Here is a 24,422-nt window from a genome sequence, read left to right on the forward strand (position 1 = left end):
ATAGAAAAATAGCAACAATTTCGTTTTGAAAGCTTAAACTAAACTAAGTATAATATAAATTGGTTAGTTCTAAACAATTTCTACATGAGAATATAGGTTATAATAAAATAAAAAAAATATAGTTCAAAGAGCACAACATTTTATAAAACTTTCATAATCCCGAAATTTCGGGATCCCGAGATCAGAAATCGGAATCACTGAAATTTCCAAGCTCACGAATATTATATGTAAATAGTTGACAATAGTAAGAAAAATGCCTTTAACTGACTTATAATTGATGCACTTACACTTGTGGCTAGAACATTGTGGGATTATGTTTCTGATCATAAACAAGTAATAAGGAAAATTACTTTTCTAGAATTATAAAAAGAGCTTTCTCAAAATACCGATTATTTTCGGTATTAAACAGGATTAGTCTACTGATTAATCCCGAATCGACGTTTCAAATTTCAGGATTTTCCTAACACAAGATTAGTACCAGTGTGGATTATCTTGAGCTGCGCAGACAACAAAAGATCAAAATTAAGACCTTAGTTTGATATAAGTTCTTTGGTGGTCGGTTTCATCTGTTTCACGACTATATTATTCCGAAATAAGTTCCTTGATCGAAAATAAGCACTCTCCACTAAATTTGATGTTTCTGTGTTTCTCTTTAAAAAAGTAAGGAACCTCGAAAAAGATATATATGCTCAAGACCCTACCACTTCCCTTCACTTTGTAACAGTAACAGTTAAGGGCGAATTAATTTCTGGTATGAAAAAGCCCCTCACTCTTATTTAATATATTGCTCATAAAAACTGTGTTCGCTTGCAAACACGACGCAAACACACACGCGCAGAATAAGTTGAGTGAACTTGGCATTGAAATCTCACTCCTCCCTTGTCATAATGATATGCTGCCACTGCAAACTTTTTATTGTGAAAAGAGAAAAGTTTGCTGCAGCTTCCGCTCAATAGCTGGAAGATGTTTTTTAAAATTCAATTTAAATTAAAAAGTTTACTCGTTTAGGCAGCTTAAAATTATATCTGCCCGTTTTTACGGCTTTTGTTGGCTTCACCCTTAAATCGGTGTAGTAGCGCAAGCAAGGTTATCGTTAAGGAGAGGAGAGTACAAGGAAAGCATAACAACAAAAGCGCCAAATGACAGGCATTTCGAAAGTTTTAAATTTGTTGAAATTAATTGTACAAATTTTAAGCTTACACGACGCTGACGGCAGCAGGCGGTGATGAATTGCAGGAAAAACTTGTTAAACGAAAAGAAAAAATAAAACTGAGATACTCGCGAAATTTTGTTACCTAAATTTACTTACAAATATTTGATTAACGTAAGTGAAACACATGTTTCTTTCACGCGCTTGGCATACTCTTAGGCGGCAACATAAAATTGTGTAATTCTCAAACGGTTTATCAGATAAAAACTTTAGATTGCCGGGCCATTTAAATGTTTTCCTTTTTTGAGAAAATTGAAATTGAAACGTGAGGTTGGGTCGTAGAGTTGATCAAAAATGAATTAATCTCACTTGGAGAAACCACCTTGTGCATCATTTCATAGATCGACGAAGCCTTTTGAGCTTACCACAAATTAGGCGGTTGATGTCAATCCCAGCCACTTTACTAAGTTCTCACAAGATATTTCAATCTCAGCCTGGCCAAAGACAGGCAATAAAGGTAAAAATGATGAGATGATTCCATCTCGTCTTTTTCCATACAACTTTGCCAAAAAGCCTCCGTCAAAATAATGAATCGTACCGTCTGTAAGCCTATTGGGCAGTGTCCAGTCAGAACACCTAGAATACCGTCGAGTTTGACTTTACTAAGTGCAAAAAGTCCGCAGGATCTCTTAACTTTAAACCAGAAGGATCTCGCAGTCGCACAAAATCTGGCTTAACTAAGCGCAAGTAGTTCGGAGGACCTCTTATCGTTCACTTTGGATGAAAAAGATCACAGTCGAACAAGTTCTGGTAGTTGAACAGCGCTTGCCAAGTTTGCTAGAGATCTATAGGTCCAACGCAAGAGTGAAAGAAGAAATCGGACAATCGACTCGCTTCCAATCATATGAAATTGGCGAAAGTGTGCCCTTCCTCATCGGCTTTGTAGTTTCCGGCGATTCCGCTATGACCGGGCACCCATACAAGCCTATTATCGAAAAAAAAGAATAAAGCCGTTACAAATGAGGTCTTGCACTCCTTGATATGTTTCAAGCACTCCGGAGCAGTATATCTATGGCTACCCTGAAAACAACCACCTCTGCTTGAAAGACGATAGATACAGTGGTCTGTTGGCCTGTAGGATTGATGGAGAGCCCTCGACGGATGACACTTATTTGATAACTTCGATGCAACCGTGAAGAAGCTCTCTTTTCCTTCGAAAACTTAGTCATCAGATCCGCAGTCTTTTAACCTTTTAAACAGATCCCAACAGATTTTAAGTATGCCACAGAAGAAGTTCTGATACCTAAAAATGCACTCATCACATTTTACAGGAACAGTTGAATGCTTGAATCAGCTTTTACAGTCCAAAGCTTTCGAAGGCCACAGCTTAGGGCAGACTTGCCATCAGAAATGTGGAAACAATTCTATTGATAGAAATTAGAGAGTTTCTAAACTAAAGGTGTCGAGGCTCATTAACAATAATTTCACTCTTATCTTTTTATAAACAATATCTCGAGTTTTTAAGCTTGCGATCAAAAGTGTGTCAACAGCTTAATATCATAAAGTATTTTCAAGCCGAAACAGTCAAAAATTTTCGTGTTTATAAAAAAAAATGTAAAATTTTTTATTGTCTTCGGAATGTTTTGTTTGTATAATTAAATTTCTCAAAATTCTTGTACAAAAAAATCGACAAAATTAGCGTACCACACTGCGCTGTCTAAACGAAACGTAGTCTTTGAACTGTGATCTGTGCGCCACCTCGATGTCATACTACTGAAGCCGCTTTCTGAAACGATGGGAGCCGGTAAGAGTCGTTCGAATCTAAAGCAATGCTCTTGTATATCTAATAATAGTAAAAGAAACGGTCAAAGTTATCATGCTGAGCTCTGTAACCACCCAAACAAATATGTACTCACAAGGATACCCAGTATGGGCGCAAATGGCATGTGCGTATGCAACAACGTGTTTACCGACTGCCAATACAACTTAGATCCACTAACAGCCGAGGAACAACTGGACGAAGTGGAACGAATGTATAGAGAGAAGAATCAGGCGACAAGAAGTAAAAAGAGACAATGTGCAGACAATACAACAACGCCAACCATTTGCTGCAACTGCGCTTGTATTTGTGGAGATGTAGTTGGAGGCGGTGGCGGTGGCGGAACAACGCCGGCGCCAATCGAAATAGAGCGTAGAAATGGGCTTCAACACATCGATCGTTGCAATGGCGGTTGCCAATGTGTGCTGTGTTGTGAGAACGTGAGAGATACGCGTATGAGCGGACTGACCGAAGCTGAAGCGATAGCCAATGCAATACGCGAATACTGTTGTAAAGAGCGTGAAAGAGCGGGAGGAAAGAGCGCATCATGCAAATGTTGTGCGTGTAAGCAAACGCATGCAACAGAAGCGACGGCAACACGAGGTCAGGTGATAGAAGATGACGAAGATTACGAAGCTGATGAGGTGACAGATGCTGATGTAGAGGAGGAAGAAGAAGTGGAAATAGTGAAACACAAAAGGGTGGTAAAAGAAGAATTAGTCATAGAAGAAAAAATGCAGTCCAAAATGAGGGAGGACGAGTTGAGCGAAGATGAAGAGATCGACTATGTAGCAGCAGCACCAAGAGAACGCAGAAGATCAGAAGGCAGTGCAGTAGTAAGCCACGAACAAAAACACGCAAAAAGCTGCAAATGCTGTGCGTGTAAAAAGAAAATGACGAGAGATAAAAACTTAGAATCGGACTCAGATGAAAATATAATTTCATTGGAAAACATCGAATTAGAAGTGCAAACAGACGTGATAAGCACGCAGAGAGATCAATTCGACAAACCAACTTCGCCGTCGAGCAAACGTAACTCACAAGCGAGCTCGGCACAGAGGAATCGGTGCTGCACATGTGAGAAGGCGACTACAACAGATTTTCTGCACGAAGCGGAAGTGCTAATGAAGAATACGAATTTAGTGGCAGAATCAAGTGAAGAACTCAAACCAATGCCAACTAAACCAACTAAAGCACAACCCAATCGACAATTTGGCGAAGAAGCGAGAGCAGGACCGCAGAGAAGGCTAAGTGAAGAACACAGAAGTGAAAAAGCGGTCCGACGGGATCAAACTCATGCGCTCGGTTGCAAATGCTGTGAATGTAAACGAAAAATTAAAGAAAGCGAAATAGAAACGCATGATACGGTACCACATAGAAAACCGAAAAATGAGGACGACAACAGGAGGCGACGAAGGAGCATTGAAGGCGAACAAGCGTCGAGGTTAAGAGAAACGCAGCAGCGCAGGGAAACGTACGAAAAATGGCAACAGCAGGATGCAATGGCAGCTTCACGACAACCAAGAAGACAGTCGACGAAACCAGAAGACGCAAGCGCACGCAGCCGCACACCTTCCGGTGGTAAACGTGGCTGCGTATGCAAACCTAGAAATAGAAGAATGGCGGCAGCCGAACCCGTAGATATGGATCAGGAGCCAAATAAATCAACGGATTCGGAGGTAGACTCGAGCAAACGGCAGCCTTGTTGTTGCTTTCAACGAAAGAAAGCGCAGCCGAAACGCGCCGACGTAAACGAAAAGCATACAGCGGCGGCGCAGAGTCGCAAACGTGTCAAACGAACTGACAGCGAACTAAACGTTAGTGAACCAAAGACGCCACAGAGAAAACGTAGAAACAGTGAAGAAGCTGCAAGCAGCAGTAAAGAAGCAGATTGTCAAACGCCATGCAACTGCAAGAAAACTAAAGGCGTGCCGCTGACCAAATGCTGCAAGTGCACCGAAGAAATGGTACATGCCATGGCACGAGAACGCGATGAGGACACGAAGCGACGAGAGCTCGCAGAAGAATTGGCTGAGCGCTTGCAAAAACGCGCAGAGCTACAAATCGCGTTGCAAAAACGTCTACAACAACAAATGAGTGGCAAGCAGAGTCAGCAAGGCTGCTGCTGCTGCTGCGAACAGCCGCCATTTTGTATGCCTAGATATCCCTGCTGTGAGTCCATGAAACAAGCAGAGCCAATACCGTTAGGTTGCTACGAAGCACCGCCGTGCTGTTGCCCACCAACACCGTGTTGTTTCGAGACACCAGCCTGTTGTTACGAGGCGCCGCCGTGTTATGGTCAGGAATGCCCGTGCTGTTGTCAGCCGATGCCATACTCCTACTCAGCCTCGTGTAGCTATCCGAAGCCGGGCGCATGTTAACGCGCACAAGTGTTTAGTGTTTCGAACGTCGACAGTCGTTTAGCTGGTTCTAAGTGAGATATGTCAAAAAATTATTGCGCCAGAAGGTATGCTATATCGGCAGTTATGGCATACTTTTAAGCGCACAGACGCAGCGTGGCCATGACTTAAAATTTTCTACAATATTTTTAATTATGAGTCGTTTTTGAATATGTTGTTTGTTGCTGTCTTTTGCCTGTCATTTGTAGTGTTTTGTAAAAATAAAAACAAATCGTGAAAATGTTTACCTTTTCGTGCACTTAAGATCTCATTTAAACAAAAAATAATTATAATCTTATTAGTTTCTGCAAAAAAATCAAAAAATTTGGAAATTCAAAATTTCAACACGCCAAACTGCTAATGCGCCATGCGCGCGCACGCGGCGTGAATAAGAGCAATGGGATGTGCGTGCAGTCGGGGTCGGGGTGGTGGCAGACGTTCAGTACGATCAGGTAGCAGCTGCCAAAGCACACAATCGAATTGGCAGTCACGCAGTGAAAACTCCGGCATTTTCGATTGCGGCGCTTACCAAATGCCTGATTACGAAATGCCACAGCGATCTATGCCGCGAAAGCCACAACGTTCGGCGGGGTATTGCTCATATGACACTGAGGAACAACCACGCACAGACATCTGTGTTGGGGAACGTTGCCGCTGCTCAAGCGCTGGCCGCCGTAAATCTTCAAGGCATCAGAGACGACGGCGCTCTTGCACGACCATCCAGCGGTCACAAAGAACAACCACCTACGCGCAGTTGGTTATACCGATACGCGCATGTCCATGTGCCGACGAAAATGACGAAGATACCCGATCTTGTAGGTCATATAACGACTGAAATTATTGCTGTTATATGTGAGCAGGAAAAAGCACGCAAAGAAAATGCAATACGAAGAAGCTCAGCACAAAATATTTTTGAGACATACGCATTTTCATCAAAAATATTTATCCGTTTTTGCAATTGCCAATAAATTACGAAGTTTATTAGAAACTTAATAACAACCCTGTATTTTTCGGCATGCCGATGTCGATACCTTTCGGTGTAAAGTTGCGAGAGCCACTCGTATTCTCTTCTTCTGTGAAGTATTTTATGTTAGTTTTATGCTATTGGTTAGGAATAAAGTAAATAATATTTTTACAAATTTTTTGAAATTTTTAAAAAAAAGTTTGCCACCTGCTTTAGGAGGTGTTCCAGCGTCTCTCTCATGTCTACTACTTTGGACTTTCTGCATGTCGCCATTACTTAGGCTTATCCGGCTCGCATATGAAGCCGGTTATAGTTAGATATATTTTTTAGGGTATACTCCTTTTTGAATAAGGAAGTTGACATTGCACTAAGTAAACTGTGAATGAATTCATGAGCTTTCACTGCTTTATTTTGAAACGAAGTTAAGGTTAGGTTTGGTTAGTCTATTAATGAGCCACGTGATGTATAGGTTAAGTTAGGTTAGTCTGGTAGACCACGCAATAATCATCCTTCAGGACATCTGCACTTGGCACGAATTTTTACACACTCTGTGTGTATCTAAAGACACCTTATTCAGTGTCTTAAACTGTATGGCCACCAAGTTTTTGATGCTTTGCCATGATAGTGAGCAACAAGTACATAAAGGACACTCCATTATTTTCTTGGTGCCTTGCTTTTAACATTTCCTGCAACCTTCTCGATCTGTCAGCCCCTTTCGGGTACTTCAATTAAGTTCTTACAGTTCTTTCTAATGAACGCCAGTAAGATCTTTGAATACTTCCGATCTACCTTTTTGCACATGACTTTTACACCTTCTCTCCTAGGAAATCATTTAATCGTGCTTTGATTTTCATTGCCAAGCTCCTGTTCAGATCGTTCAATGTTTATCACGTTTATGTGTGGCAACCGCACATCACTTGACAGGTACTTCGACAACCACGTAGTCAACGCAAACGTAGTGATGTAGGTTTTCGCGATTATTTTATTTTATTGATGATATTCTAAATACCAAGGAAGGGAATAGCAAGTAATATCAGGCTTAAAACATCGAACAACTCAAGAATAAGATCTTCGTTTATGAGAAAATTCGGTCGGGCCGACAATATTTCAACTCTTACCGACGTGAGGATAGAAATAAAAAAAAAAACAGTAGCTAAAAGCTCTGCTGAGACTATCGGCGCCCTAACTTAAAATAATGAGGGACAACTTTCAAATGCCTATAATCGATGACGTACTCGAACGGTTTCAAAGAGCTATGGTATACACCACGTTAGACTTAGAAAATGGTTTATTCCATGTGCCAGTAGAAAAGTGGTGAGAAAGAAAAAAAAAAGACCAGCAGACACAGTAGAAGATAAATCGAAAATTCTGGCGATATACGAGACGAAGTAGATGTTGACTCTGTAACAGTTCATTAGAGGCGAGCTCCGCGATTTTCCTAATATCAAAAATCTTTGGTTGAAACATAATGCAGTGAATAGCATATGACCGCACCAAGTGGGATCATATAGTAGGTGCTTACCAAACCGAGCTATGTCCGAAGATTCCAAATGCAAATTATCCTGGAGCCAATAGACGCCTGGTCAATTTTGCTGAGCTGTTTTCAGCGAAGTGGTCTATAGATGATAGGTTAAGCACTAGTAAACGAAGCATAGTTCGCATGTAATAACGATGAGGCCTAGCAACTAAGCATAACTTTTTGTGAATCCAGCCAGAATGCTTTAAGTCGAAGTTAAGAAACGGAGAAAAAGAAAGAATCTATGTTTTGTTATAGGATTTTAGTTTATTCCATGGTTTTGATTACTTTTAGATTACAATTATTGTTTCAAGTAACCAAAAAGTGCAAACATTTGATAGCTGCTTAATATTCTTCATCGGTTTTCCGTATATAAGGTTATCTGTTCCATTTTTAACTTCTTTAGTCAGAGCATGAGTTCGAAACTCGTCTAGTAGATCTTGTATTCCCTTTTACGCTCCTTTAAACTTCATTTTGTTTAAACTGTCTTATTGTTTCCTTCAACATCCTTTTGAAAAATTTGTTACTGTTTTTTTTTTTTTCAAAATAAAATTTCTTTAAAATTTCAAAATTTTCAGCGAAGTGATGGGATGTTGCATTGGTAAGGATCAAGCAAGAGATAGCGAGAGATATCGAGCTCAAGAAAATGTGTCACAAACTAGGGACAACATCAGAAAGATTTGTATGTGTAAAAACTTCGCCGGACCGCAAGTTACCTGTGCGGGCTGTGGCAAAATGTTTCCGAATAGCGAAGAGTATTGTTCGCACTGTCGTAAGCCAAACCCTTGTTACGGTCCACTAGCTGCTGGTACAAGTGTGGACATACGAAAATGTGGCGCATGAAAAAATTCTTTTAACTGCGAGCCAACCAACTCAAATAGAATACTTCGAATAACAATTGCGCCTAAGGATATGCTACAACAGCACACATTCGCTTACTCAGCACATGAAATTTACTTGAATGCTCACAATACTGCAGTTTTGAATACTCTGGTAAAATTATTGTAAACTGTTCGCCATGTATTACATTAAACTCAACCTCAAAATTTCCAATTCACTCGAAAAAGTGCTGTCAAAATATTTTCAATATTTTTTGGAAGTAATTGTTGAAAATTTTAAACGTGTGTGTCTCGTCAAAACTAATGTTTTAAATTAAAAAAAAATTATTTGTACTACACTCCATCCGCCAACGATCGGTGCAAGCAGTCAACATTTCGTGTCATGATCAAATCCGATGGGCAGCGGAGAAAGTCGACCTCGCTGCAGAGCGGCCTGTGCCAAAACCAGCTGTTGCAACAGCAGAAGACGCCACCATAGAAGCCGCAGAGCGAAAACTAATGATCCTTGCTACTATTGCTATCCAGAGTGTTGTCCCACTTATCCCGAATTTACGCTCTCCACCAGCGGCATTTGCTACGTACAGTGCGACTTTTGCTGCCAAATCTATCCCTGCTGTTGTGCGCAATGTCCCAATTGTGGTTGTACGAGAGTTAAGTGCAAGTCCAAAGATTTAGAAATTCCGCCGATAGCGTTTTGTCCTTGCTGCCGCCAGGAGGCGCCAAAAGCCAACGGACTACAACATCTTTATACACCCAATCCCTGTTGCGCGTGTCAATGCGCAAGCGCAGACCAAGAACAAATCGCCAAATGCTTATTGCGCTCGTATAAAATGCCGCGTGGCAAGGGCCGAAAATGTTGTCAGTGCAAGCAACGAAAAAGGGAAAAAAGGGGCACACAAAACAGGGAACGAAGTAAGAGCAAGAGTAAGAGCCTTCATTACCCGGCTGAGCAAAAAGCCCATCCCTCCACTTGTAAGCCCGGCACAAGTGCCGCCTGTTGCTCACCACCACAGCGCGCAGATAATTGTTGTTGCGAGCGCAGTAAAGCATCGGTGCCCCCAATTGCAGCGAACCTGAAGGACAGCGCTATACAAACACAACAAAAACAAAGCCAATGTGCGCCTGCGCCGTCTAGTAAAGTCGAATGTCAACGAAGTGTTGAGACTTCTTCTCCTAGTAGTAAAGCACGAAAGATACCTCGCACTGCAAATAATCCATCTCAGTTGTGTTGTCCTTGTGGTCGTGAAGTCGAAATCCGGAATATAACTTACGAACTGCCTGTTTGTCGGGCCGATGATGGAAGCGGTCGTCGCCAGCAGTAAGCGCACAAAACTTTCACAAAATATATATGTATTTGGCGCTTTGAAGACACTCCTAATATGCAACGAAAAAAGTGAGTAAAAAAATTTTTTTTTCTTAGTCTGTGTCAATTTAGCCATGTTGACACAGACCGTCGAGTTCCCCCTGCGGGTAGGGGGACTCCATTGGGTTTGGGGGGGAAACCGGATATATCCGTTGTAAGACATGCCTGTCGTAATAGGCGACTAATATCCTGGCTACCAGTCCAGAGCTGTATGGAAGCTCAATTGGTAGTAGCTTCGGCTACGAGGTCTGACCGGAGACTTAATTCTGGTACCACGGGGAGCAGTAGACCTTGGAGATAACTCCAATCTGCTCATTGGGTTTGGCACTTTGTGGAGATTCGTGGTTAAAACCCACATGCGGGAAGAACTGACCTTGTCAGTAGAATGTGGAGTTGCATTGCAACCGGGTGCCGGACCCAAAGCACGGCAGAGGTTTTAGATTGGCCTCGAACCCGACCAAGCTGGTTAGTGTGTCTATGCCACACTGCCAATTGGTACTGAAAATGCTTAGCATTCTCAGGGCGCTGATGAACGCATTATTTTGATCCGCGGTGCTTTTGAGTGCCGTGGAGTAAGGCTGTCGTCAGCAGGTACCCATGTTGAACACACCAGATGTTGTCCGTCGAGTGACTTACGAGTACATCCGCTGCGTTAGGTGTGTTGATGGTAATACAGACTTCAGATTCTCTCTGAGTCTGGGTTTTCTACTTTCAGGGCATGGGTCCTTGAATGCATTTTTACATCAGAGTCACCTATCTGGTGGGTCGGGGTGTTTTAGTGAGAGCGCGGATCGAGGACTGGATGCGTGTTATTGCATGATATACTAGGTCATTAGGGATCTGGTTGGTATAGGGATTAGCAGCTGGACTGATGGAAGCTTGGATGTTAGCGGTGTGATCACCATTAATCGAGAACTAAGTTTAGTTTCATGTGTGATTTGCGTGTGCGTGTAATAACCCTTCATCACCAGCCCAGAGCACAGTGGAGGCTATGGGTAGTAGTTTCGGCTACGAAGTCTGACCGGAGACTTAATTCTGATACCACCGGAAGTTGGAGCCCTTGAAGTTTGCTCCAACCTGCTCAAGCGGGCTAGCCCTCGGGCCTTAAACCCTACCAAGGTAGTTAGTATGTCCATTCCACATTGCCGATTAGTACTCAAAATGCGGTGAACCCAAAATTAATTTTTTTTTAACTGATCTGAAGTAGCGTAAAACAAAATGTTTTCTGTTTTTTCGACACTGTGGTGAACTTGGTTTTTGACACTCTTTGAGCAAAACAAAACCAATGAAGTGTCTCTGAGTTTTTATATTCAAAATTTCACTTGTTTGTTTTCTTTTAGTTACTTAATACATGTTTTCTATTAAAAAAAATAAATTCAAAATTTTGTTTGTTTAAAAAAAATTTATAATTTTTCCACAAATCAGTCGTAAAACAACAAAAACTTTCGAATGCAACTGCGCTCCGTTGAGTAATGGGATGTAGAAGTAGTTGTCCATGCCGGAATGACAGGCGACGTGGTAGAAGTCATGGATCGAGAAGTTCATACGATCATTCAAGTCGCAGTTCGCAGCGCCAACGTTATCCCACGAGTCAACCATGCGAGAGAACACGAACGCCCGCGCGTAGACAACCAAAACAGGAATGTTGCTGTAATACCGTAAATCTCTCATATCAATATCCGCAACAACGCCAATATCTAAGTCCACAACAAACGCAGTCGGATTGTTTTACAGACATTTCGGATATGCTCTCACAATTTTCGAATGTTTCGGAAATGCCGCCGTCCAATATGGATTGTTGCAGCGCCACCACTCAAGGCGAACGCGGCTATGAAAGCGAATGTGATTGTGACAATGTGGTGCAACGAAAAGATGATGTTGGTTGTAAAACGGTGGTTTGTCTCACCTTCCATCCGCCGCGACGGAGGAAGAACTGTTAATTGATGTAGTAATTGATGTAGTGACCGCAGCTCGACTTTATCGACACTTAATCGCTAAAAAATTTCTACAAGCGCGAGAAACCCGGAAGAATCGAGTAACAAGGTACCGGAAATATAAGAGGTGATGTAAGGAATCATAGCACCATGGGCATAATGCAAACCTGCACTCAAAGATATTTAACTATCATACATTCATCTACAAAAATGTCACTTTAAAGCGAAGCTCAGTGAAGGCGAGGTATGTCTACTTACAATATCAATATCAGAGTTTTCATAATAACTCTCTACAATTTCCCCACAGTAACACTTTATAATGGCAGTTTTGTGGTGAATCTATGTGGGTGTGTCTTATTTCTCATATATGCGCTAATATGAGCCCTTATCTGCTCATCCGTTTGTAATAGATAAAGTTATCGAAGTTTATCGTGGCAATATCTCAACGCAAATGTACTGGATACAACAATAAAATTATACTTAAATTGTAATCAAATGAATCACACAATAAATACATAAATACCATATATTCACACAGATCACAATTCAGCGCGTATTTTAGGTATGTTGCTTGGGTAAAATGAGATATCACCGATGCACATAGATATGATGAGATAAGATGAGAAAAGATCAGATGAGATAAGATGAAATGAGATGAGATGAGATGAGATGAGATGAGATGAGATGAGATGAGATGACTTTATTTGAGATAAGATCAGACGATACGCGATGACAAGACAAGACATGACTTGACAAGGTTATAAAACGTAATGAGACAAGATAAGATGAGATAAGACGAGATAAAAGCGACAGGAGAAGAGTAACGGGACGAGATGAAATGAATTGGAGTAATATGGGACAATGATATACGCGATATTATCTGATCTTAAATGAGGAGATGACGGCAAAATTATATACTATTGGTATGTGAGTGAAATTAAATGAAATTAGACCAGAATTACTGTGACAATTTTTGCGCTATAAAACAAGGTTCGAAAGCGAAATCGTAAGTTTACCACATTCTGAATTTAACAGACAACAAATTTACAGTTCTGTAAGCATTCTTTTACTAACTTCACCAATAGAGAGAGAAAGCGTGGAACATGCATCCATCACAAAGCAACCGCATAAATTATTTAACAGCGTTTGAAGCAAGCTGGAAGACGCTAGAACTATAAAGACTGTTAAAAATTCGGTCAGTTTCTGATAGTGATGCTTATCACCCGAAAGCGGCAATAGCGTTACCAAAATTCATTGAGCAAGTGGTGTCGCAGTATCTTAAAAGATTGCGACTAAGATTGACAAGAATCTGCTCTCTGACAGACACCAAATAAATTTATTTCCACTAGAATTAAAAAAAAAAATATTATTTTAAAGACCTCTATGGTTAACCCACGGCTTAATTATTTCATCTGAATACATAAGTAAATGAATGACGTGAATCAAATAAACTTCAGAAATATTTTCATAATTATCCCGCTACCCACAAAGCGTGGCAGTTTCTTTATGCCTTTTGGCGCTTTTGTTCAACTGCAATTTCGACGCAATTTACCGTTTCGCAAATGAATTTCAAGGCGAAAATTTTGCTAAATTTAGTTTATTCTCTTTATTTTTGGCGCAAATTCTTTTTGTTCTTTTTTGGTATTTCTCTTTTGACTGCCATTCATTAATTTTCCTATTCATTACTGAATTATCTGCCATTAATGCTGGGGTGTTTGTGAAAGGCCACACGGTGTGGAACCGCTCTGCCCGTGCGACGCTACAAACAAGTATAAGTGAGCACAAAGGGGAGCGAAGTTCTTGGCGGCAAAGGAAGTGGTTTTAAGTGTGTGCTAAAAGGGGAATAAGTGGATTTTGTTTAATTAATATACACATTGAAGTTATGTGCGAAGTAGTGAAGGTAGTTTTGCTGGAACTATTATCTGAGGGGGATTTCAAAAAATCGGTTTTGCATATTTATAGAATGTCCGTATATTTGTGAATATTTGCTACAAAATTGAAGTTTATCCCGCAAACAGTTTCGGAGATATGAGCAACTTTCTGTAATAATCTGACATAACCAACGAAATCACGATCTTCTATGGAAAAATTAGAAGAAGTATCTTCTCCAAATTTTGCATCGATTGCTGTCTGATGTAACGGTGCAATCAGCGAAAAAGTTGCGTATATGGGATCTATGCTATAGTGGTCTATACAAACCGAAACCCCCTTAAGAGATAAGCCCGAGTTATATTGAGTATAACAAATATAGATAAGACGTTGACTGATGTATAGGTTACTTTTTTGGTCTTTTCTCAGTGGGCGTCGTCGGCAAAGACTTTATAGATTCCTCTTAATGTAAATTTAACTAAAAACATCCAACTGTCTTGTTTGCAATCGAACAACTAAGATAGGCTCTTTTAAAAATTAATCTTTGGAAGATATAACAGACTCAAAAATATAAAGTATCTAGAGAGCTTTTCTTTCAAAAGCTTTTCCTTTAAAAGCTCGAAATCGATTTCTTGGAAGAAACAGTACGCCAAACATTTCCAAGAAATGGAAAATCTGCTCAAAGAGCTTAATTCAGAAATCAGCATTGATTGGTAAATAAAGTAAACCGCTCGAAGCTGACGTATATTCTTTGAAGAGCTCTTTACTGAAATTTCCAAGTTGCAAGCGGAATATTTTTCAATTAAATAGCCGCTAATTAACGCGAAAATGGGTCAGTCAACGCAACGCAATGCGCAAGTTTAATGCTTTAACACCAAAGACATGCGTTAAACACCAATTAAATGGATGTATTACATATGTTTATGCGACTGTGTGCGTGCGTGTGTGTGTATGTTTGTAATTGCCACAAGTCGAGCAAAATCAATGGCTCTCTGCATGCTCGCGCACTTCGCGCTCCTCGGCCACTTCGCTGGCAATTAAAACTAAAAATTAAATGTGCCGTTAAGTATTGTACGTGTATGCGTAATTACCGTTAAGCGTGCACCACTTGCTGCAAACAGACAATGCAAAAGCGTCCGATGACCGGAATATAGAATGTCGGCGTGAAATGGCAAACCGAAACCAACAACAAAAATTACAAGTAATACAACAACAACAACCTCAACACGTAATAGAGAAACGTGGGAAATAAAATTAATTTAAAAAGCATCGGTTAAGTTAATTCGGGCTGTTGTACGTGCGGAAATCCGAAAGGGAAATACGAACACTTGACTCGGTGTGTGGCAGCACAAGTCGCAAATTGAACACAATGAACCGCAATTCCGTCGGGTGAAAGTGTTAATTACGAGCACGTTTTCATTCGAAGCTATAATCTACATTGTGGTCGTCCGTCGGCACTCGGCTGCGAAAATAGAACGAAAATAGAAATGTGCGCAAGTATTTGTATTTGTATGAGTTCTAGCTGAGTTGATGGCATTTCTACGGTAATAAAGTCTTAAAGTGCACTTTATGCGTGAGCATACTTAAGTGATAGCACTCCGGAGGCACAAACGCTTGTTGGCAGCGGAAGTGGATTGGTATTTAATTTTACAGTTCCTCTGTGTCCAAATTGTTTCTTCCTCGCTTTAGTAAGTCCATGGCACATATCCATTAGTGCGCCACAGAAATGGCAGCTATTGGTTTTATAAGTATTTGACTAGCTCATAAAGAGATCTTTAGTAGATAATCAGGAGCTATGTTCTCTAAGTTCAAACGAAATAAAATCGGGCTCACATCGCAAAAATTTGAAATAGTTTGAAAAAAAACTTCACATTAAATATTGTCCCACCTGCAAGCGAGCAAGTAAAATTTATAGGTAAACAACTAACACCCTTAATATGTGAGGCAGCTAGTTTCCAATGACCTTTCTCCAACTACAAGTTATAATATTGGGTAGTCGAAAATGTCTTTTTGGCATTTCTAATCAAACTTCTACTAATATTTTTATATTTTTAATAATAAATAAATAAATAAATAAACAAATATGTGCCATTTTAGTCGACAACTTTTTGCCATTTTTCCGCTAGAGACATTATGCCATCAGTGTAAATCGAAATTTCGAAATTTTCAGAACGGAAGCGAACGAACCATTGTTGTGCTACACGGACTGATACAGCATCGTTACCGTAAACTTTACAAGTTTCATTGGGGGCTTGCGTGGCATTCTTCCCTTTTTATGCCAAAATTTCAAAATATAGCGAATTTCTTTATTATAATCACTCATTTTTGAACAGCTGTAACTTTTCTTCCTCGAAATTAATTTTTTTTTTTGGTTAAATGAAGCTTAAAATCTCAGCTTTTTAACACTACATGGTATGCTTGGTAACACTGAAGATATTCGACTGCAACGCCGTCTATTGACAAAATACGAAAAGACTTTTTCGACTACCCAATATGTAATAATTAAATAAATAAAATAGATTTTAGGCAAACACATAGAATGTACTTGGGACACAAGAAGGCAACTTTCCAACAAAATTTCGTAAAAAAAATCGTACAAAATAAAAATAAGAAACTAAAAATCTTTTTTTTTTTTTAATTTTTCATATAAATTTTGATGTTATGTAAAAAGAGTCTGCACACAAAAGTTATAGATCTTTTCATTGCCTACAACATTGCCACATCAATTTTTTTATACGATTCGTAGTTTTGCTGAAAATCGCGATAAACCATTCTTAACCTCAAAAATCCAACCAAACACCTCTTCTTCGTTTTCGCGACTTCAGTTGTTAGTTCAGTTATTTTTTTACAAGGTTTGTTATTTCGTTCAGTATTGTTTGACATTTCATTATGAAGAGATTTACGCCTGATGGTCAACATAATCGGCGATGTAAGCCTTGCTAAAAGCTAGTAGTTCAATAGATCTTTTACCTTCCGCTGTGGGAAAGGGGGCTTCCGAAAATGCAAAAATGCTGGTTGCTGATTAATGCTTTCTGAACTTGCTGGAAGCCCGTAGTTCCAACGACCGAATGCCCAAAGACAGGGGAAACCCTGTACGTGTCCAACCTGTTGGAATTTAGATTGGAGGCCTTTCCGTGCAAGCTCATGAGCCTTAAAATTTCTGACGATTCCGCTGTGACTAGGCAACCAAACAATTTGGATACGGAAAAAGCGTGATACTACTGCTATGTAGTGAGGTCATACACTCGCCAATAAGCCACGCATAGACCAGTTTGGTTTTTTGCGATACCAGATGGACAGATGGAGTTCACCTGCTAAGTCCCAGAGGAGTAGTCAAAGTTTAGGATGCCTGTCCTTTACACGAATTTTAGCATACTCCGCAGCCTCACTGTCGTTACCTCTTCCAGTGTGGGACAAGTGCACAAGTGATGCTTCATTATTTCCCTGGTGCCCTGCTCTAGGCATATTCTGCAGTCTTCTCGTTCTGTCAGTCCCATCTAGCGAGCGTGAGTCGCCACCAGACAGTGACCAGTTAGTATTCCCATCATGTACCTACAATCTCTTCAATCGTGTGCCAATAGGAATAGCACTCGTTGACTAGCTCACATCAGCGAACTCAAAGCCTGCGAAGCAGCAGAAAAGAGTGACTCTACATCAGTTAGCAGTTGTTATTCTTTGATTTTGAGTACTTTCCAGCTTCTTGTATTTTAAACCTGATTTAAAAACCTGACTTTCATCAAAACGCATTCTAACCAATATTAAACCCGATATTTGACTATAATTTTGCTGCATCATTTCCTAATGATAAGCTCAAAAACTCAAAATATCTCTGAACCGAACTTTTCGTGTTTTACCCGTTAGTAATACAAACCGTTAGGCAGCGAAAATAGATGCATAACCATCAAAATAAATTCCTTCTACTTCCTTTCGCTTACCGGCAGCTATCGGCACAGCCGCACATTGAGCCACCATCCGTTTCGAATTCACCACAACATACTTTACAGCAACCAACAACATACGCGTCGGTAATGTAAAACTAAATCTACATCCACACACACCCCCACCCACATGAACACACATACATCGATAGCACCATCACTACAGGAACTAACCGAAAATAACGCACGAGAGCGTAAAATAAATCACCAGCATTAATTTTATTACTGCGAACTATCCACACACAGCCACACAACACACACACTTACACAGAAAGCGTTTTGCATGCGATGGTAGATAGTATTTTGGTTTGAAAAGCAAAAAAAGCAATAATAATTTGAGTTACCCAAGCGCCCAACTATTTTTGGTTTGGCTGGTTAGTTGGCTGGTCGAATTGAGCGCCGCATTTCCGATTTACTGCGAAAGTGTGTTAGTGTGTATGTATGTGCGCGCTTTTCGGTCACTAGCATGACCACGTCGATAGCAATCGATTGAGTTGCTGCTGCAAACGATCGCCTAATGGCCAACTGCGCGCTGTCAGTTGGCCGCTCGACTGCTGCGCTGCTGCGGCGACAGCGAGGCTGCATATTAATCTTCGCCTATTGTTCGCATTTTATTACAAATTTCAACTGGCCGCACTAACACACGCGCACACATCGAAAAGTCGGCGAGCGAGCGATAGTGTTACCAACTATTTTAACCACGACGACGTTACCGTTATGCACGGCGCAGCAGTGCTGTCGATGCCTTCCTTTTATATGAGCATTCTAACTCTGACTCTCTCTCGTCCATGCTAACACAAGCTCGCACCCATTCACCCACACACTGTCCGTTGCTATATGTTTTTTTTTCTGTTGCCATCTAACATTGAATAATAACGGCTGTGGGTTTCCACAAATTTTAATTGAATAAATTGTGTCCTTTTGCGAGTTAATTTATCTTCCCAACTGTGATTCTCCGTTTTGTCTGCATTTGTGGAAATTTATTGTAATTGCTCGGCGTTTAACTGTGCATGCAGCATAATAAATTGGCGGCCCAGTTTCAAATGGTCACACTTTGTATGCAAACGCTTATTTGTCACACCAAAAACTTATGGAGATACTTAGAGATAGAGAGATAGTAGAGTTATATCAAATTGATCAAGATGATGAGAGGAATTGAAAGATAATAATCGTTAAGTCCAGTCAAAATTTAGACATTTTGATGAAACTTGTTACATGGAGTGCCTGAAACCCTGAAGGTTGCTATTGAAAATGGGTAAAATCGAAAAAATGTCACGCCCACAAGATTTCCCTAATAGAAAACCTGTAAAGTGCTATAACTAAAGCACAAATTAAGATGCAAGACTGCATCCGAATAGAAAGCAGTGCCTGCGCGCTTTAACTTTTTGTAAGTGGGAACGGTCTCGCCCTCTAATAAACCTAAAATATATAGCCCACATCTTTAATACTGAAGCATTGTTTTTAAAAATAGTCTTTTATTTGATTACCGTCCAAAATATCTGAAACAAATTATCATGCTAAAAGAAAACTTATAAGAAGGTCTAGAAACTTTAACTTTCAGGAAAGTGAATTACCCCAAGGCGTATAGACCTCGTTAAGGGTTATTGAATTCGCTGAAGGTAAGTAAGGAAACTGACCTCAGGAAGACCTGCTTTCCTCAATAAAGAGTAAAAAGACTCATGGATATCCGGAAAGGTTTAGAAAAGAGTCAGAAGTGTTTTCTAAGCAAATACCATTGACTTCGGGAAGGGTTGTTGTCCTCGCTAAAGAAACAAAAGTAATTGACTTATAATTATAAATAATATCATAAGATTAAAAAAAAGTCATGAGTCTCCGGAAGCGCTTAGAACCAAAGGTCATAGACATCAAAAAGGATTGTTATCTTCGCTAACAGTAAATGAGAGGGTAATTTCCTTCAAGAATGATTGTTGTTCTTACTAAAGATTAACAGGAGGATCATGGATCTCCGGAACGGTTATTAAACCAAAGATCATTAAGCTCAGCAAGGGATGTTGTCTTCGCTAAAGCTAAACAAAGGTAACTGACCCTAAAAAGGATTGTTGTACACGCTAAAGAAAAACAAAAGGGCCATGGCTCTCCTGAAGCGGTTTTGAACAAAAACCCATTGTTATCGGGAAAGGTTGTTGTCTTTGCTAAAGCTAAAAAAAGAAATTTAACTTAGAATGGGTTGCGCAAAAGATAAACAAAGCGGTCAAGAAGTGTTGTCTTACTCGCTTAAGATTAAATAATAGTGATGGATTTCCAGAAGGATTTAGAACCAATGGGCACCTCAAAAAGTATTGTTGTCTTACCTAAAGGTAAACAAAAGGGTAATATCTTTTAAGAATTATCGTTGTTTAAATATTAAAAAAGGATTGTGGATCTCCGAAATGGTTATTAAACCATAGATCATTGACTACGGGAAAGGTTTTTGTCCACGCTGAAGCCAAAAACAGGGTAATTGACTTAAAACGGTTTACTGTCCTCATGATTTTTGGACCAGTTGTCAATGACTTCGGGAAATGTTGTTGTCCTCGCTAAATGTGAACAAAAGTCATTGACTTCAAAAAGGGTTAACCCGTATTTTATTAATTTTATGAATAAAATTTTCCAAATAAGTGGTAGCACTTTTCAATAATACATTTTTAAAACTCACCTCAATCTGTGAAGTTTCTAATTTATAAATTATATTAAATTAAAATAAAAAAAAGTATGCTAATTTTTTTTTAATCTTTCGAGTCTGTTCTCCTATTGAAAAATGTGTATAAATATAGTATAAAATAGGTTCCGGAATCTTTTAAATAAGGGTCTATATCAAACATTTCGAGATATGCAATCTTCGTAGCAGAAGGCTTCAACTTGTTTATGCATATACGGATGTCTTATTTACCGCATGACAAGTCCCTTCATGCTCATGCTGAGACCCTTTAAACCCAGTTGGAGTCATTGAGATGTAATCAGCAAGTATTACATATCTTCTAGACTAATAGAACAATCAATGGTTTTGGCATGCAAAAAACTTATTTCAGTTGAGTTTAAGATGGTATAGACAACTGGTAGTCATGCTGGCGGCGCTAATGAAAACTCCTCGAATTTTATAAGAAAAAGGATGTGAAATCGCTTCAATAAAATTCGAAGATTTCTCCTACGTGTTTATATTTGGAGCTAATAACTGTGTTCTTCAAACAATACTTAAGTGAGAAGTCCCGAAGGACACACATTTTGGGCATATACGCAAAAATTTTAGTTTCTGAACTCGATGACGCGTCTACGGCTAAGTAGATCACTAACAGGATTTAATTTGAAGCTTTAAGGTCTGCGCTGAAATCTATGCGCTGTAAAAGCGCTAACGCCGTCATTAAAGTGTTTATTTGCGTAGGCGTATATGTGGCAAACAGAAATTGCAATTTAAATATTACTGGCGCTCATCCAAGCAATAATTTTCTCACTTTGCCGATTGCGCTCGTTGGCAGCGCGATATGCTGGCGCGGCCATACACAAATTGCTTGCCTGCCAAATGCAGCTGTGATGGCAGTGAAGACAACAACAACTGCACTTCCAGCACGCACACATGCATAATATCAAGTGTAAGTGTTGACGCTCACTTTTTAAGCACAAGCGCATGGCATACTTATAGGCGCCGCGCACCAATGATTCCGCCTGCAGCCTGATTTCTGAGTAAGTCTTCACTTTTGAGCGCAGCGCTGGCTCAGGCCGCGCTCGCATGTCCTTCCATTTCTGCACGGTTGGCTGCGCCTTTGATTTGGCGCGCGCTGCTGCTTGCTTGGGCAGACAGCATTTATCTATCTGTATCTCTCCCGAGTTGCGCCTACAACTTTCACTCGTTGCCAACCAACCATAATCGGCGGCGCATCCAGCAGCTCCAGCGTTTAATTCACGTTTGCTCCACTAGATATGCAGCCAACAGTGAATTCGCTGGCAAAGCAAACACTTCCAGAAATCGGGAAGGCAGCCGTTGCGCACACATTTTTTCCGCGTTTCGTGCAGGCGGCTGTACCGCGCGGTCAGGCGCTGCAATTTGCGAGCGCTCTTTAGCATATTCTTTGAATATTTTACGGCCGAATGCATAAGTGCCTGCACACACACCAATAAAGTCGTGGCTATATCGAGCGTATGAAGACGCGGCAAATATGTGATTGCGCGGCGCGTTGAAGCGCTTGCAAGACGCCGGCGTTGTTGTTGTTGCTGGCGAGAATTTATTCCTTCACAGATTGCTGTGAAGTTATAAATCCTATTAAAATGTGATTTGTTTCGCCGTGATTTGGCCAACGGCGCGCGCTAATACTTTCACATGACCCGCTTTCTGCTGAACGATTTTTGTTCGTTGAAGTAGAGGAAAGTGTTGCGGAATAACGTGAGACTAAGTTAAGTGAAGAAGTTGTTAGAAACTACTGATTAGTTTTTTTATATGCGGTTGCTTAAGAATTATCTTCCGGTTGTTTCTCTTACGATTTACCTTGGGCCAGAAATACCGTACGACTGCCCAACTGCTGTTAATTTACTTAGACTTGCTGGTTTGTTCCAGGGCCAAACAGTGCAGTAGTGAAACAGAAGTTGCTAACGGAGCTCCCACCCGCTCTCATTCCTTAGTATTTCCTTAGTAATTGAGACTGAAGTATCTGTCCTAGCAAGCTCATCAGCTTTGCAGTTTCCTGCGATACCGCTGTGGCAGTCCAGTCTAATCATAAGACTCGATGCTGGAGATAAGTAGTCTAGAAATCTGTCTATGAACTCAAGGCTAATATCGCTGCACTTCTACGAGAGTGGACACTAAAGGAAGCTGCGCTTCGTAGCAGTAGATCGACTACTGTCTTTATGGCGGCCACCTCTACTTGGAAGAGTGGTCTGGAAGCATAAAACTGCAGCTGATGAAAAGTTCCAAACAACCCTGCCCGCGAGCTTGGATCCACCCGTAAAAAAGTTCACGCCGCTCTCTTCCAGCGAGTCCTTCTCTTCCATGCCTCCCTTGAAGGTATATATAAGCCGAGAAGACACAACCAGGATTCCAGAGTTCTCAGTCATCTAGGTACCCATATTCTTTAGTCTAGGGGAAGCTTTCGCAGGTATGTGGTCCGTAGTGCAGCCAATTGGACACTCTCTAATTTTTCGCGAGTGTAGTCTTCTCCAGCGCCATCCTTCTTTTTCTTTATTGGCGTAGGCAACGGTTATAGCCAAGTTTACAACAGCGCGCCAGAAGAACGCTTCTTTTTGCTGTTTGGTACCAATTGGAGATTCCAAGTGTAGTCAGGTACTTCTCCACCTGGTCTTTTCTACGGAGTGAAGGTCTTTCTCTTCCCCTGCATCCCCTGGCGGGTACTGCATCGAGTATTCTCAGAGCCACTTTCATCCACTTGGACGAAATGACCTGTCAATTCTCTCACCCGAAGCTGTTTTCTACCTGGGGTCGTGAGCTGCTTGGTGGTAAGCTTTTTGGAGAGTCCCCACCTCTTGTCAATGTATTCTTATGATACAGAGAATTATATTTCAGCACCTAAATATATTCTTATACTTAAATGATAGTAATGAGCAGTTTTGCCCAGCAATAGCTTTGCTTTTTAGAGTGGCGAACTTGTGAAGATAGATCTTTGTTTGCGACGGTTCTCTTTATTCGTCTGTTGTGTCATATCCTCACATTTCTTAATATCGAATATAAATATGTTCCCTGACTCTGTGAGTATGTCTTCGATTTATCAGTTTTGGTTCAATTTTTTTCGATCGGGAAACGGATATAAGGATTGATGAATGATTTGATGAAAGACGCCTATACCAGAGATATTCAGCCTTTAAGTCACAAAGCCAGTCTCAAGTTTTCTCTTCCCTTCGAGAAACATTACAATTTTCTTAGTAAAAAACTTTAAACTCTTCCACTACTGACTCAATCTAGAATTAGTGTTGTTGCTACATACACAAGGTAGCAAAACTTTATCTCATTGTGCTTCATAGAAATATCCATCTTTTCCCCTTCAATAGCACCTATGTATACATACCTACAAGTATATTAACTACATACATGAGTTCGTCGGTTAATTCCAATCAAACTTTGGCAGCACTTCGAAGGCGCAAATAAAAGGTAAAATATTCATAAAACACGACACGCAGCACCACTTAAGATAAGACACTCGAATTTTGCATCGAAAAGCATGACATGACACCCATGTTTTGTTTGTGTGTTTATGTAAACGAATGAATCGACTTAATCAGGATTTGTGGCTTCCAAGTGACCATAAAGTAACACACACATACGCACCCGCACACGTGCAGCATACTTATATGTGTGGCAATCAGGCTTCGTGTTGGAAATATGAGGTTTGCTCAGCAAAATACTTAATCAAGCTTAGAAATAGCAAAATTATAAATAAAGAGTTGGCTCGACTTCGAAGTGTTGAGCACTTGTACCGTAATATATGCAATGCTGTGTAGATATATATGTATGTATGTTAGCTTTACCACAAAGTGCTTGGAAAAGTGACTACACTTTAGTTCAAATAGGCAGCAATTTTGTCAACTTTATTTACAGAACTCGAAACTTGTCCACACTAACCGTGTGCATGTGTGTGGGTCTAAATGTGAGGTACAAAGTTGTTTAAGCCAACTTTTTGGAGAGTACAAC

The 24,422-nt window shown here is 40.3% G+C and overlaps 1 protein-coding gene across 1 annotated transcript; it reads left to right on the forward strand.

The window, feature by feature from the left end:
* The first annotated feature begins 8,822 nt into the window (after positions 1-8,822).
* LOC120768517 (keratin-associated protein 9-1-like) lies at positions 8,823-12,502 on the forward strand. Its single transcript, XM_040095245.1, has 3 exons — positions 8,823-10,080; positions 11,476-12,228; positions 12,292-12,502. The coding sequence occupies exon 1, from the start codon at positions 9,083-9,085 to the stop codon at positions 10,007-10,009; it is 927 nt and encodes a 308-aa protein (XP_039951179.1). The 5' UTR covers positions 8,823-9,082; the 3' UTR covers positions 10,010-10,080; positions 11,476-12,228; positions 12,292-12,502.
* Positions 12,503-24,422: the final 11,920 nt, after the last annotated feature.

This window comes from Bactrocera tryoni, chromosome 2, assembly GCF_016617805.1.
Source record: "Bactrocera tryoni isolate S06 chromosome 2, CSIRO_BtryS06_freeze2, whole genome shotgun sequence".
Taxonomy (NCBI): Eukaryota; Metazoa; Arthropoda; class Insecta; order Diptera; family Tephritidae; genus Bactrocera; species Bactrocera tryoni.